This window comes from Zootermopsis nevadensis, unplaced genomic scaffold, assembly GCF_977971745.1.
Source record: "Zootermopsis nevadensis isolate Lab colony 2312 unplaced genomic scaffold, Znev_1.0 Znev_ptg000061l, whole genome shotgun sequence".
NCBI lineage: Eukaryota > Metazoa > Arthropoda > Insecta > Blattodea > Termopsidae > Zootermopsis > Zootermopsis nevadensis.
Genome location: NW_028259192.1, coordinates 4,698,201 through 4,713,297, shown reverse-complemented (window position 1 = coordinate 4,713,297; position 15,097 = coordinate 4,698,201). Strand labels below are relative to the sequence as shown.

Genomic DNA, 15,097 nt, shown 5'->3' with positions numbered 1-15,097 from the left:
GTTATGTACCCATAACAAAGGCCAGATATTCTTCTTACAAGTTCCTCAGTCAGTATGTCCCTAATATCAGACTAAAATCACTCTTATAAAGTATAAATTCCGAATATGGCTATACGATTACAATGGGTACATAGTCTTGACATGTAAATAGTCGCATTGTTGAACACGTCTGAGTGACTACACTGACTCCCATAACTTCCGAGTAATGTTTCTGCTGTGGTAACCTTCTCGTTTAGTCTTAAAGTGGTTTTATTTGAAAAACTAATTGTGTCAGCCTCTCGGAATATATTCTTGAAGGTATTTGGTACACTATTAGAACCGTAAAATCAAAACAGTTTCCTGTGTACCTGCATGCAGTCGTACGGTTAAATGTAACCGTCACCATTCAAATCCTAAAAATGTTTCACTGACGTGTACCCACAACAAACGACCACCCAGGCCTACCAACGCATTTGACTTAACCGAAACCTAATAGGGTTCTTCTTCAGACGCGTCTTGGCACAGGTAAGTGTTACCTTGCCTTTGGAATACTGAATGAAAGAATGAGCTGTCGTGATGCAATCCAATCTCACATTCAGATAAACTTTCGCAACAAATTTTTACAAAATGCACCTTTTAGCTTATCAATATCTCTCGCTGTCCGCACGTGACAAGTCGAGAGCCAATAAACGGATGTTCACGTAACTTCACACTAGGGATTTTGCTAAAAATTCTGTCACGCAATTCACTCATGGCCGGCGTGAGGGTATTTGGCATCCAACACGAACCTTTAGTCCTGACCCCCAAATCCCAATTTAATTTCAAAACTGAATAAAGATTCCGCGTTTAATTTCAAACGTACTTCTCATGATACGATACTGAATGGACATTGTCACTGTTCTACACTTTACACAAAATATGTAAGTAAAGTAAAGTAAAGTAAAGTAAAGTAAAGTAAAGTAAAGTAAAGTAAAGTTTGTCCCACTATACGCCATGTAGGCGTTTGGGGTGAGAGGAGGTATAGCTCCTCTCTTCCTTGACCTCGGCATTAGATGGGGGTGAGTGGTCAGCATCACGCCCCGGCCGGCTTTACCCCCGGGAAAGGACCCCGGTATCCATTGTAGAGGAGGCTGGGTGGGCCCCAGAGCCGGTCTGGACGCACAGGCTAGAGTAAAAATCCTCTGGGGATCGAACCCCGGTCGTCCAGCCCGTAGCTAGTCACTATACTGACTGAGCTATCCCGGCTCATACACAAAATATGTACTATAATAAATACATATTGAACTTATAAACTCTAAAGGGAACGAGCACAAATAATAACCGAACAAAATCGAAACAGGCCGTTAGCAGAATACCGGGCTTACAACTGACAATGACGACTACGTGTCCACATTTAAGATAAAACCCATATCATAGGAAATGTGCTGATTGTTCACATTGTGGACTTCGCTGCACACATGCATTGCTCATTTGTATATGACACATTCATTCTTTGGCGGAATATTACAACGCCAGGAACACGAACACATTTATTCTTTCCTTCTGTTTTACGCTTGCTGTATTCATTTTACACCATTACTCGTTATTTTTTATTCATTATGTTGCCTGCCTCTCCCCAATTTCCCGCCCAAGGATACAGCCTGTAGGTTAATTCATCCAGGCAGGGCACTCATTGAAGCAATGCGGAGAACGAAAATAATTTTGAGCTCCTGTTTATCAACTAATCCACTGTCCCATCAGAAAAATATTTGGTACAAAACATTTTGATTCTCTGAGGTTGCCCTGTCGTTAGATCTGTGGGTATTGCACGCAGATACAGAGCCCTTCAACAGACACGTTCCACCCTAAATAAAACGTATCTATTCTGCGGTTTATGCTGTCAACAAAATCATATGTTGACATTATTCTTCTGGGTTTTACCCCCTGGGTCAGAAACCAAAACATCAATATCTTCACCGCTGTCAGAACCTAAAAAAATTATAATATCCTTACCTTCTTCATGAAGGAAACAACAGAACGAAGATATTCATACTTCAGACTACTGAAGATAAATCTTAACGTTTACCTCACAAATGCCAAGATCACCCATTTCGATATATCTGTTCCGTCAATTCACCAAAGACGACAAAGCTAAGAAGCTCGACGTTAAACTGGAAGAACATATAATGTAGACAAGAAATCACCTGTTTTTTAATATCCTCGGTACCATAACCTCCACACACCGACAGCTACCACGCACTGAGCAGACGACACTGGATTCCAACCACACGATGAGACGAACGACCACTGACTGCGCATGTGCGAGGCAATCTGCCCATGATCATCGACTAGGGAAATCTCTACAGGCAAGTAAACCAAGGTCCATTCCTGACTCATAATCGCGCCTGTCATATCGTTTAATGACTGACTAGTTGTCATCAGACGTTTGTTTATTTTTGCATATTCACGTCTCATGCGTCAGATGTGAGCTTAAAGGATGATCAGACACGACGAGGAAGAACACAACGTAGCGTATTTCGAAATATCTCAGAATTAGTCTGTCGTCTACCAATAACTGATGGTCAGGAACGACGGGGATATGTACGTATAATAGCACTTACAAAAGCAACTAAAAAAACAGGGCTGACAACTGTCGAATCTGCGGATCATATATGGATAGTTCAGAGACCTCTTGCAGACTGATAGGAGATGGTGTTCTTGTTAAAATTTCTTTTTTAAGGAATTTCAGAATGAAACGAACGCGTGTTAAAACTGTAAACATTAAATTAATTAGTTACCTGTTCTTAATTCAAGAATATAACATGATTCAATATAATGCAAACAGTGATTTAAAAAAATAACGCCAACCAATCAACAACGGGTGTTTATCACGTACGGTCGCCGACTGCTAAGGATTAATTCAATTTGGTTTTAATTAATTTTATCATTTGTCTTACATTAATCCACTTGTTATGTAATTTATTTCATGTAATTCTGAGCTACTTTCATACTTTTAGTCTTATGTGTGTGGTACATCTGTGGGATCTTCAGGGGGTAGAGGAAACTGAACGTCCCCCAGAGACAGTATGAGTCTTAATAGCGTCTACTGTCACAAGGGAAGTAGTGTTTCTCAATTCGAATGGGTTGCAATCGCCCTGCCAGTCCTGCTTGAAGTCTTACCCGGTGTCCTACGTGAGCGATTAAGTGTGAGCGGTGCGATTTGCGTGGGTGAAGCGGAAATATCAAACTGGCTGTTTGTGTGGCGCTGTCCTATGTTACAGCGAAGCAGTCGCCGGCCAAAGCCGAGATCAAATATTTTGATATTTTCGCGCAGGTCGCTGCGCTGGCCAGTAAGGCGCATGCGCAGATAAGCTCTGACTGTGCAGTACAGGGAATGGGCATGCGCAGAAAGACCGTGTGCTTCTATTGCAGTCTCTCACTGAGGACACAACAAGCGATTCCCTTATGTCATATGACACCCCATGCTGCTTATGCAGCTCGCACTGCACGCTTCTTATCGCTCACGGAGGACATTGCCTTTAGCCCTCGTCGTCTGCGACCGTTCACACATGAGCCAAAGATAGTAAATGTCTGAAGCCACTAGTACACCTCAGGCTATAATCACACGCCCCTTACTGTCAGCCATCTCCGAAGCAGGGGCGTTGCCAACGACACAAGCACATCTACCCGATTAACATCACGGCAGAATAGCCCCTTACAAGTCTGTAGGAATCCGAACACAAGAGACCACGTGAGGCGAGGAAACCAAAGACCATCTGGACGAACTCCGTGGCAGTGCCAAGGATCGAGACTGCATACACCAACCGACGTACCAAGTAACCAACAAACCAAAAGTTGACTAAGGGGATGACTTCCGCTGCTCTATGAAAATTCCTGAGAACTAACCTCGTAGTGCGATGAGCTTACGTTTTTCTCCCCCCTGACTGAAAGGCGTAGCGTGTAACAATGGCCTAACGGAGCAAGCGAAATGCATTGTTTGGTTAGGATAAGTTTCTTGTAAAGCAGCACACAAAATGGGATCACAAATTGCATGCCACAGACCTGCCTCTGCGGTAATGAATGTGCCATAAAGGATTCACTCACCTAATTCATTTATCAGCCACTATCCCCATCTCTTTGCACACGAAAATTTACATTTATATTTACAAACCTCTTAATTCAATCGCTGACCTTTCGCGAGTATAACAGCACCAATGTACAGCATAAGAGTTAATGACAAGTGAGCAGCTCCTTTGTCCTTAGTCAAACAAAGGAAACTTAAACCATGCTGGCCTTGTAATCCTGGGGTTCGATTCCCGGCGGTGCCCGAATTTATAACTTGTGTTGGGCAAGGCTTCCCCGGTTTCTCCGTGGCATCCCAACAATTACTCCATTCACACACAGAAGAAGGCAATGGCAAACCACTTCTGGATCACCTGCCTAAAAAACATATATGAACAGGTCCCAGTCCGAGAAAAAGATGGAAGGATCCTGTTCATAATACGCTGCCAACCTCTTGTAGATGGCGTAATAAAGAAGAAGAAGGTCCACCACAGTAACTTCCTCCATTCATTGTTTCCAACTAACCTAATGCAATGCATAATGCCAGAATACAAAGAACATAATTTACTGGGAACAAAACCTGCCCTCACCTTAGTCTATTTTAATTTCCTGTTTATTTTCACACACAGAACAATTCACACTTTGAAACACAAGTTACGCCCTATAAAAACATCTGTAGTAATGAGTTAAAACATAACACTAGAAAATCAAAATGACACAATGGTTACTGATAGATTAATTATTTTTATATACTGTGATGAGTTGCGACTCAAAGGACCCAGTTTTAGAATTAATAACTTTTTTATCCATACATACACAAATGCCACCAAAGACGCATTGCCGCAAACATTCAGATACTAAATTAGGGAGTCAAGATGAACACGGATTATTAAATCATTCTACGCCACAGTTCTAGTTTCAGCATTCGATCAATTATCGTAAAATGTTAGGGATGTTCAAACATTTTGCAAAATACAAACATTCAAACAGAATTTCCTCTGCCTAAGAGAAAATTTCTGTGTATCAAAGGGCTCACGAGGACAAATAATCCAGAGATGTATAAAAATCCACATAAAAATGTGAAGGATTTGAGGTTTTCATGGCAGTGAGTCTGAAGATGGCTGTCTTCTGGGTTGTTGCATTCCGTAGTCTGGTAGAAATTTACCGATGTTTCAGAGATCCTTGCTGACTCCATCATCAGGGTGATGACTAATCGCAAGGACCTCTGAAATGTCAGTAAATTTCTACCAGACTACACAGTGCAAAAACCCAGAAGACAGCGATCTTCACATAAAAATGTTTCACGGAAGTATATTCTCTGGTCTGAAATGAAAAAGTATTAAAGAATCCATTTGTGTAATGAACTTAATATAAAATATGTACAATTCCACTTTACATATGACACCTAAAGGAAACAGATCTGTGGTGAGGCGGAAGGAGAACGAATCTGTTTTTTGTCAGAATGAGATTTCTGTGATGTAAGAAAATACATCTCTGAAAAAAAAACAACATACATCAAACATCTTTTTCTCAATTACTATGGGTAAAAATACTAAACAGAAGTTTCTTGCATCTGTTTGTGGGGAAAACTGGAAACTAATTTATACAGTTCAGAACAAAGAAATGGACACAGACTGCTTTGACTAAACATGATTAGCTCCAGCACGATTTACAATTCTGGCCATGTGACCATTTAAGTGCTGGTTAAAGCAAGGTATTGACTCTGAAATTGAATTTGGAGAGTGCAATAATCTTGTTGAAGAAAATGGAGTCCAGGGGTTACAGACTGGTTTGTAACAACATTCGTGGCTCCCGACGTTTGAAGGCACACAATGTGGAATGGAGTCAATGAGACACTGTTAAATTTTCAGCGTGTAGTTTCGAAACCTCAATCAAAGGCTCGGACAGACCGACCTAACAGAGGACCGAATGGAAGAGGAGAATTGAGGAGGCCATGGACCGAATACGGATATAAGTCTAGCACTTGGGTGCTATTTTACTGAGGTGGTTTAAATGAGTATATTAAACATTTATGTTTTGAGGAAAATCTTCTGTTTCTCTTAATTGATTTGCATTTGCACAATGTTTACTACTACGCCACTAGTTTTACTAGTATCTATTATCTAATTTAGCAGTAAACATACACACATGTGCATATATATATATATATTAACAGGAACTTGAACAAGAGTGGATGCCTCTGACCATTTGAGGTCCTAGGTTGTTCAACAGAAACTGATAAAGACACAGCATATGCTCCTGCGAAAACTTCATATGTGAAGACGTCAAAATTTAATGGCAAAATTCCAGCATACTGTAAACCTCTCATAATGTGGAGCGTTAAAGCCCTGATATAAGAATCTCTAATGACTAGTTCTAGTCTGTGATATGTTCAACTGGATGGTTTGTCATGTTCATTTATTAGGTTATTATCTTCAATGTTATGAGCCATTATGAATTATGGGTAATATTGAAGAATAATAAAAATAGTACTAATGATAAAATTTAAACAGTAAAATATTCTATTCAGTACATACAATGATTACTAATAGCAAGAATGAAATGTTGAGAGTTATCAAACTGTTCTGAAAAGATTAAAAGTGGAATCTAAAAATGACATAATGAAGTCAATATCATTCGTTAACACAAGAATTCTGTTCAAGATCGCACTTTATGAAGAGTTTAATGAGGTTTTATTTTTTAAAATGGATTTAAATTTTTGCCTACTTTGTATGTAAAAACATTTTGGCTCTTGGTGCCTTATGAAAGGATTAGAAATGGAAACAAAAGAAGTGTTAAAGTTAGTTTTAATTTAGTGTCAGTCATTAAGACAAGTCTCCTATTTATGGTTACAATTTATAAAGATGTAATTTAGGTTCTATTTTTTGAAAATGGAGTTGAAATTTTCCTATGATGATATATAATCAGATACATGTAAGACAACAATTTAACTCTTGGTATCAAATGCTCTGAAAATAAATTCTCCATTATAAGTACAATAAAATTATAATTTCCCCTCTTATTCTAAAAGAATACATAATAAAAAACAAGATTTCCTACTGTTTTCAGAATAAGTTGGCCATTATCTGTTGAATGGCCTGGTAGATTGTTGGATATATATTTCATTTCTGTACATAGATATTTTAATGTATTGTCAGTATTTCACTCGTAACTCATGAATTTTCACTCCGTATTCCTATCATTTTCAAATTACTGAGTATATACTATTTAACTTGTCCAACAAATGAAGTTCTAATACGTCAACTATTACGTCTATACTTTTTGATAGTTCTATCTCATGTCCGACATGAACATGACAAAGATTTAACATAATGCCCATTATATTCTTTGAGTATTATCATGTACAGAAACATAGGGAACAGAGTATTCTGTAAGATAAACAAGGTTCTACAATTTCATTGATACGTGAGGATCAAAACTTTTTCAAGTGTAGAACATTAATCCTAAGTCAATTAGCATAAGAATCCATTATACTTCTCCATAAATGTCATCTACAAATAACTTAAACCATTTTATGTTTTTTCAGAACCTAAAACAGGAAAAACAACTAAATATCGACAAACTTAACGGAATTTACACAATTGTTTTTGGGGTCCATACTGACCCACATTTAACTGTGATTTTGATTTTTTATTGCACTGTACAATCCACACACTCTGGTTTTGTGTCACTGTTCATTGACAGTTAGGTGGTACCTGTAGTGCCACTTCTGTGGCTAGCGATTGGAATGTTTCAGACATCACGTCTCTTGTTTTCTTCATCAGTAAGTCAAGGTCATCCATTGTTAGGCCTTTCGTAGGGATTTCTGGTAGAGCCTGTATGATCATTCTGCCTATAATGATAACAATATTTCAAATAATAATCCAATAACAGTAGTACTGATAATGAAGATAACAACATCAATAGGACAAACAGTACTGATTTCTTCCATAGTAATAATCAGTGGTCTAACAACCCTATGACAGCCAAAGCCGACTAGCTGGCTGCTGGCCTCACGTTCACATGCCCAAGCAGAGGTGAACGATCATCCAACCAGATACAGGGTGACGTGTGGTCAGCACGACGAACCCCCAGCCATTGCTAGTTTTCATGACTGGATTACGCTACCCATTGTAGCTTCCCAATTTCCTCATGATGCTGGGTTGGCACCGGTTCCATACACTGGTCAAAAATCTCATGAGAACCAGCGCACATTCCGTATCACTGGTCCGAAGCATGATGCCTCAGACCACGCGGGATGGATTTCTTCCATATAACAATAAAATGATGGTAATACTCATAAGAACAAAACCTATGATAATGATCACAATAACAATAATAACAACAAAATAACAAGAAAAATATGAATAACTGCAACAACACAAACCACACTGTTAAAAGTGTCACTTTAGTTTCTGTATGTTTTTATTTCTTCTAGAACCATTCAGGAAACATAAAACTTCAATAAGAGTCTTGTGAATTAACACTCATTCATTTTAAACCAAACTTTGTTACAACATTCCATTATATTAGTCTATTTATTTGGTGCACTTCAAGCTGAAATTAATTTTTAATACAAAAAAGGAAAGATTACATGAAAGTACCACTTGAAACACACATCACATCTATACTAAGAAGGAGAGGTCATGACACTTGGGACTAGGGACACCTGTCTCACCCTTTTGCGCAATGAGCCTCAGTTTCTGAAATATATGTTTTAAAAATTTTACCTTTGGTGTGCGTGCAGTATAAATTGGTTTATTTTCCAGGGAAGTGAAACAGCTGACGGGATAAGGATGTGGACTTGTAATATAGGAATGTATCTTATATGTTTCTAATTTCTTTCTCATCAGTAAACATTATAAAAAGTATGTGAATCACATACTTAAATTTGTTCCACATGTATTATATTTATAAATAGATATCTCCAGAATTTAATTTGTATTCTGATGTATGCGTCAATCCACGTCAAGTCAACAAACAGATGTTGAAAGACTGTCACAGATTTTAATGTCACTTGTCAGTCTTGACGTGCGACTCCTGATGAAGCAGCACATAAAAACACTGGGTTACAGTACAGTACAGATGCGACTCCTCTGATAATAACGTGGCCAGAAACTATGCAAGGAAGAGATTGGCGTATTTAATGGGAGAAGAATGATCCTTGATATCAGGTGCTGTATTATGAGCCAACCCAACACTGGGTCATGTAAATCCTTGTACGTGCACTAATATTACTTTACCTCTCCATGTATAATCATCTGCAGGCTATAATAATCATTTATCTTTTGATTAATCAGAAAAATGTGTCTCGAACAACTGACTCCTCATATATATACAACCTTCTCTCCCGAATCCTGATCTGGAAACAGTCCTGATATCATATTTTATTTACTCAGGGACATTTCAAGGGCCCTCTATATATTCAATGATAATAAATTCTGTTACGTAAGTGAGAAAACTATTTCAAATACACAGCAGGCATCTGACTATAACAGTAGACCACACCGAACATAAAGGTAGGGTGAAATGAACCACTAAATTAGAGCAGGCACATATTAGCATGTCAATAAATGAATTTGTCACTACAGGGACAAAAAATACTAACAAAAGTATTTAACTGCATAAAATCCCCAAATAAAGCACAGAATTATGTGTCTTTGGAACTGCACTGTTAAAATAATGTTATATTTAACCTACAAATAAATACAAATTTATATCAAAATGTTTCTGGACCATTTACATCACTGTGAATCAGTAATTTAATTGTTACCATCTAGATGAAGTTATTGAAATTTTTTACAGCCTTGTACTCAACGTTTATTCCAAAGTTACATAGTATATCTGAAAATAAGGATGTAATTCCCACTTAGAAATTTTTGTTGTTAGCTACTGAGGGATGCTGGATAAAAATATTTGTAAAAGAAAGGAAATGGCCCCTTTCGACAAGAAAATATATGAACGTTATATTGCCATCCATCTAGAGTACAATGACATTGTTTTAGTGTATCAGAACCAAATACTGTGATGTGCACTGTGTCAACTAGGGATATCACTGCCATGTCTTAAACGACGCAGTGGGCCTTCAGAGAATAAAATAAAAGTGCCTAGAAAAGAATGATAAAATGTACTAAGGATGTAGATTTAAGGAATACAGAATAATACTTATGATTCGAGCTTTTTACAGCGGTGAGTATGAAGATTTCTGTCTTCTGGGTTGTTGCGCTGTAGTAGTCTGGTTGATGTTTACTAACGATTCATCGCCCTGATGATGGAGGCAGTGTGACCTCTGAAACGTTGGTAAACATCTACCAGACTACACGGCGCAACAACCCAGAAGACAGAAATCTTCAAAATAATACTTGTTGTAAGCTGAAAACAAATGAAAGAGCAAAACTAGCAAGATATGTGGGAACAGGGAAGGGAAAGGCAGGGTAAGTTTCTTGTAATAGGAATAATGTTTATGAACCTGTGTAACAGCATTTGAGATGGTTATGATGGGCTGCATTCTGCAAAAACCTGATGTTAGATGGATGCAGTCTTCCATATGGAGAACTCAACTCAATAAATAAATAAATAAATGTAAGTAACAATTCAGCAATAATATTTCCCTTCACTTTCATCATACCTTGGCCAAAGAATTTCTTTTTATTATTGATGAAGTAGTAGGGGGAGTAGACCACTGGAAGAATTGGCACTTGGCAGGTGATGGCAACTCGAAATGCTCCTTTTTTGAAAGGCAAGAGAGATGAATGTGAAGAATTCCTTGTGCCCTCGGGGAACATCCACAGTTTTACCTGAAGGTAGAAGAAAATCAATAGGAATTTTTCCAAGATTTCTTTAAGCAGTGTAAACTATAATGATAAATATTAGACTAAAGTCTGACACAAAAATTATCGCTTCAAAGGTAAAGGTATAGTTGTACCCAGTGCCTAATGCCATGCATGAAGGTGTACGAAGGAAAGACAAAGAACCACAGATCATTCTTAATCTTGGCACCAAGAAGCACGTGAGTGGTCAGCCTCCAACAATTTTATGTCCTGGGTAGCAAGAAGATTGGATGATTTAGTCCGAAGATGCATGAAAAGAGGAAAATCTCTGCCCCTCACGGTCTCATGACCATCTAAGTGGCCACTTCGCTGACTGAGCTGTTCTCGCACTTGCATGAATACTACCTAAAAAGGATCTTCACTATAATTCTCAGTGATAAATTTCCCATAAAAATTTCACAAAATATTGTACCAAAAAGTCATACATTCGCACATGAATATATTCATTACATCTGCCCTACACATGCGCGCACACATATATCCACTCAGTAACATACTGATAGCACAAAGAACTCATCTTGTTTTGGAGTGGGCCAATAGAACAGTGGCCACCTGAGTGCCCACATGATGGAGGAAAATCTCTATCAGACTACACGGCGCTACAACCCAGAAGACAGCCATCTTCAGACTTGCTGACGTGAAAATATTCTTCCTTACCTACTTACTAACCCCTCTCCCGCGAGATCAACATGCATTTCCCTACCAACGGACGCAAGCTTTCCTCCAAGGAATGCGCTGCGAAGCAATGCAGACGAGCACAATTTATGATCTGATTACAGTTATGTTGTTTTGTTGTAAGGTTATGAGAAGTGAATAATTGCATTTACATGGAAACGTCACATAAAATCAATGTTTAAATGTTCCATTTTTTTTACTCAAATATGTAGGCAGTTGAGGGATTGTTTCTTGTTAATGCATGCAATATTTTTCTGTGACGGTTGCCAGTCAATGATATGACAACTTTCAGGAGCAGGAAAGCCGAGAGACCTCGTCCTACTTTAAAGGAACTACCTTTTCTCCTTATAATGTTACTGTAGTTTGCCTTGTTCACACACTATTATATGAGACTGTTGACAATGAAGGAGATAAAAGTTTTAAACAAAAGCCTGTAGACAGTAAACGACAATTTTTAATTGCTGACTTTAGACTGACTATCGTTCGGTCACATTATTTTTCTGACTAAATGGAAATTATTGGGGCACCTTGTATTAGTCTTTTAACGATGACGTACATTGCAATGTTTAAAAAGTGAAGGTATTACTCGTATTTGGGTTTGTATGTTCATATTATGCGCATTAGACTTATTTTTATCGAGAATATTGGATCTTTTAATTTAAATACCTTGTTGAGGGGCCAAGAAACTCGCGGGGAATATAAGTCAGTCGGTTTCTTGCTGTGGAAGGAGCAGAAGTGTTTATTGGGAAGGGATGTGTGTAATGTTTAGAGATCGCCCTGATGACGGAGGCAGTATGACCTCCGAAACGTTGGTAAACATCTACCAGACTACACAGCTTAACAACCCAGAAGACAGAAATCTTCAGCAGAATCCTTCATGTACTAAACAGAGGATATTTAAATGTTTCCACACACACATCCGGTACTTCTAATGCCTACTATTAGACTTCATTCAGGACTACTTAAATTTGTCCCTTTTCCATGTCCTTTTCTCTCAAATCAACTCTTTTCAAGCGATTTAAACATCCAGCATTTTGGAAACATTCATTGCTCCTTCTTTCTCATAAAACATATGAAGCTCTTAAGCCGGGTCTACGCATGCGCAATCTGTCGTAACGTAACAGCGACTGCGCAAATATGGACGTGCCCTCACTCACGCTTCTGCAGGTTTTTCAGCGATCGTCAAAGGTGTTGTTACATTACGCCACCGGAATAAGTGTGTGCGTTCACCAGAATATCCGCACCTGAACCTTGGAATCTCTTGTTACGTTAAGGCACAATATGCAAGTGTGGGCCCGGTTTTAGAATCGACAAACTGAACTGTGTTAAAAGAACAGAACATCATAAACTGTACTCAGTTCCCCTGTATTTTATACAGCGAGTTATTGGTTAAGAATAGACGAAATGGAACATCGTACCTTGTCGGACTTCATTAGTTTAGCTGCGTGGTTGAGCTGATCATGGGCCTTGCTGGAGTTGAGCCGGTCGATGAAGACGACGCCAGCTAGCCAAGCACCGACCCCGAAAGGTAACACGTAGAACACTTCCTTCTTTGCCACCGGTGCGCACTTGTCCATCACGTGCCAGATGTTAAACATGCCTGACGCAGATACGGACAGAGACGTCCAACTGCAGACCTCATTAGTCTGTACAATTTGAACAAAGATGGGGGAAATACGCTCTTGGACGGAGAGGGGTTTAAAATTTGTGCTTCATTTACACATGATACTGTCTGCACTGTAGGTGAACGTGTGAACTTGCCATGCTTTGTATACCGACCACAACTCAAAGCACAACGTTCTTAACAAAATAAACCGCGCTGAAATTAAACTCAAAATGACCACTTAAAATATCATGGCAAAAAACATTAATTATTAAAAAAACATTATAATCGGAAACCTGAAGGATAAGGGTCACTTCGGTGGAAACGCATAGAAGGAAAATATTAAAATGGGTCTTAAGTAATATGTGAGGGTGTAGCCTTTAGTCATCTACTCATAAAAGTATCCAGTAATGTGAACACAGCAATGGTTTTCTCGCCCATAACTCTCAACACAGAGTTAAAGCTCAGATGTTCTTTGAACCGAGACGTGACTCTGAAATGCAGTTGTTATTAAATGAGAAAAGGCAGGCCCTTAAGGTCAGCATTAAAGGGCTCATTTCGTGTATGTATGATTTACGTCTGCTATCTAGATATTAAAGTGAATAACTTGAATGATGCATGCGTGGAATTTTATCAAAAAAAGGGCTCAAATGATAAGTAAAAATGAATTAAGTTCGTAAGGTGACTTAAAGTAAATTTAAATGAATCTAACTGAGACACGATAATACTGTGCGGGTCAATTCTAAGAGTTTGTGATGATGGTGCGTTGTTGAAGTAAGGATTTTTCTGGATATTTTCCATCGTCTAATAAATAAAATCATAGAATCCACGACGTTTCGGAGATGGGGCTCAGTTGGGCCCAATCGATAGAGATAATCTCTATCTGTCCGGAGATAGGGGTTTATGACTTTATTTATTAGACGATGGAAAATATCCAGAAAACTCTTTACTTCATACTGTACGGGACTAAACAAAGTGACGTTTATCACATTTCATTTAAAAATTGTCAAAGTACTGAAAAGATACACGTAAAAGTTCATTTAGGTCTTTACATAAAAAATCAAAATGTCTTCATAAGACTTTATGAAGTTCTACGAATTCGGTAGAGTAGTTTGGGGGTTATTACCAGCGGACGGACATGACAAATTGTAAAAGCTGAGCACACGGGCGTAGACAAGCACGCTGAGATAAACGGGGTTCGGCTCTCGGCTTGCGTCGTTACCATTTCAACACGTAACATGTAATATCAACAGACGCAACGTACAGATCAGACATGAAACAAATGCAAGTGATTCAGGGACCAAGTTAAAGAAGTGACTCCTCACCGAGAATGTCCAGCATCGACTGGTGATTGGCCACGATGACACAACCTCGATCCTCCGCCAAATGTTCTCCACCTCGGAGATCCCATTTTATACCCAGGACTTTGGTTACGTGCCTCAGAATGTACGACGTATATCTAGAACAAGACACGCACTGCCTTGACGCCTGATACAATTCAGACAACTTATAGTGTCGTGACGATGGTGAGTTATTTGAATAAAAATATTCAAGGAACCAACCGATATAAAACAAAGAACTTGGAACTAATGAAAGGGTGAAATATATTTTTACCTTTACACGGCGGGTACAATAGTATTAGAGAATATTCACTAAACGTTGTTAGGTAAATTTAGTTTTAGTACATATCGGTCAAATACAAAGACATTAGAAAATAAAATAAAAAAATCATAATTTTTTTTTTAGATTTTCTCACAAAGATCTCATCGTACAAGAGATTTGTACGTACGAAACACAGACTGTCTGTGGATACAATTATCATTTAAAACATTTTTCGACGTGGTGAATATTTAACGAAATTAAAGTAACTTATTTTAATTAGGTAAGTTTTATTGAAAAGATAACTAATGTTAGTGTAATTTAATATTATATAGGCCTAGCATTAAGTATTTAAACATTACGTACGATG

General features: G+C 38.3%; 2 protein-coding genes and 1 long non-coding RNA gene across 6 annotated transcripts in view; 1 reads left to right on the top strand and 2 right to left on the bottom strand.

The window, feature by feature from the left end:
• LOC110834320 (1-acyl-sn-glycerol-3-phosphate acyltransferase beta) overlaps positions 1–2,309 on the bottom strand; it is a 31,704-nt gene extending 29,395 nt beyond the window's left edge. The window contains exon 1 of the mRNA XM_022073346.2: positions 2,163–2,309. The gene's annotated coding sequence lies outside the window, so the exon portion shown is untranslated. The remainder of the gene's footprint in view (positions 1–2,162) is intronic.
• Positions 1–15,097, top strand: part of LOC147871152 (uncharacterized) — a 299,440-nt gene that overhangs the window by 239,644 nt on the left and 44,699 nt on the right. The gene's annotated exons all lie outside the window — the stretch shown is intronic.
• The window catches only part of LOC110834333 (1-acyl-sn-glycerol-3-phosphate acyltransferase alpha), a 33,811-nt gene continuing 23,329 nt past the window's right edge, over positions 4,616–15,097 (bottom strand). For all 4 annotated transcript variants that reach the window (XM_022073383.2, XM_022073384.2, XM_022073382.2 and 1 more), the window contains 4 exons: positions 14,454–14,587; positions 12,944–13,125; positions 10,649–10,817; positions 4,616–7,873 (listed from right to left, as the gene is read on the bottom strand). In XM_022073383.2, coding sequence (XP_021929075.1) covers positions 7,716–7,873; positions 10,649–10,817; positions 12,944–13,125; positions 14,454–14,587 — 643 coding nt within the window. In that variant the 3' untranslated portion in view covers positions 4,616–7,715. The remainder of the gene's footprint in view (positions 7,874–10,648; positions 10,818–12,943; positions 13,126–14,453; positions 14,588–15,097) is intronic.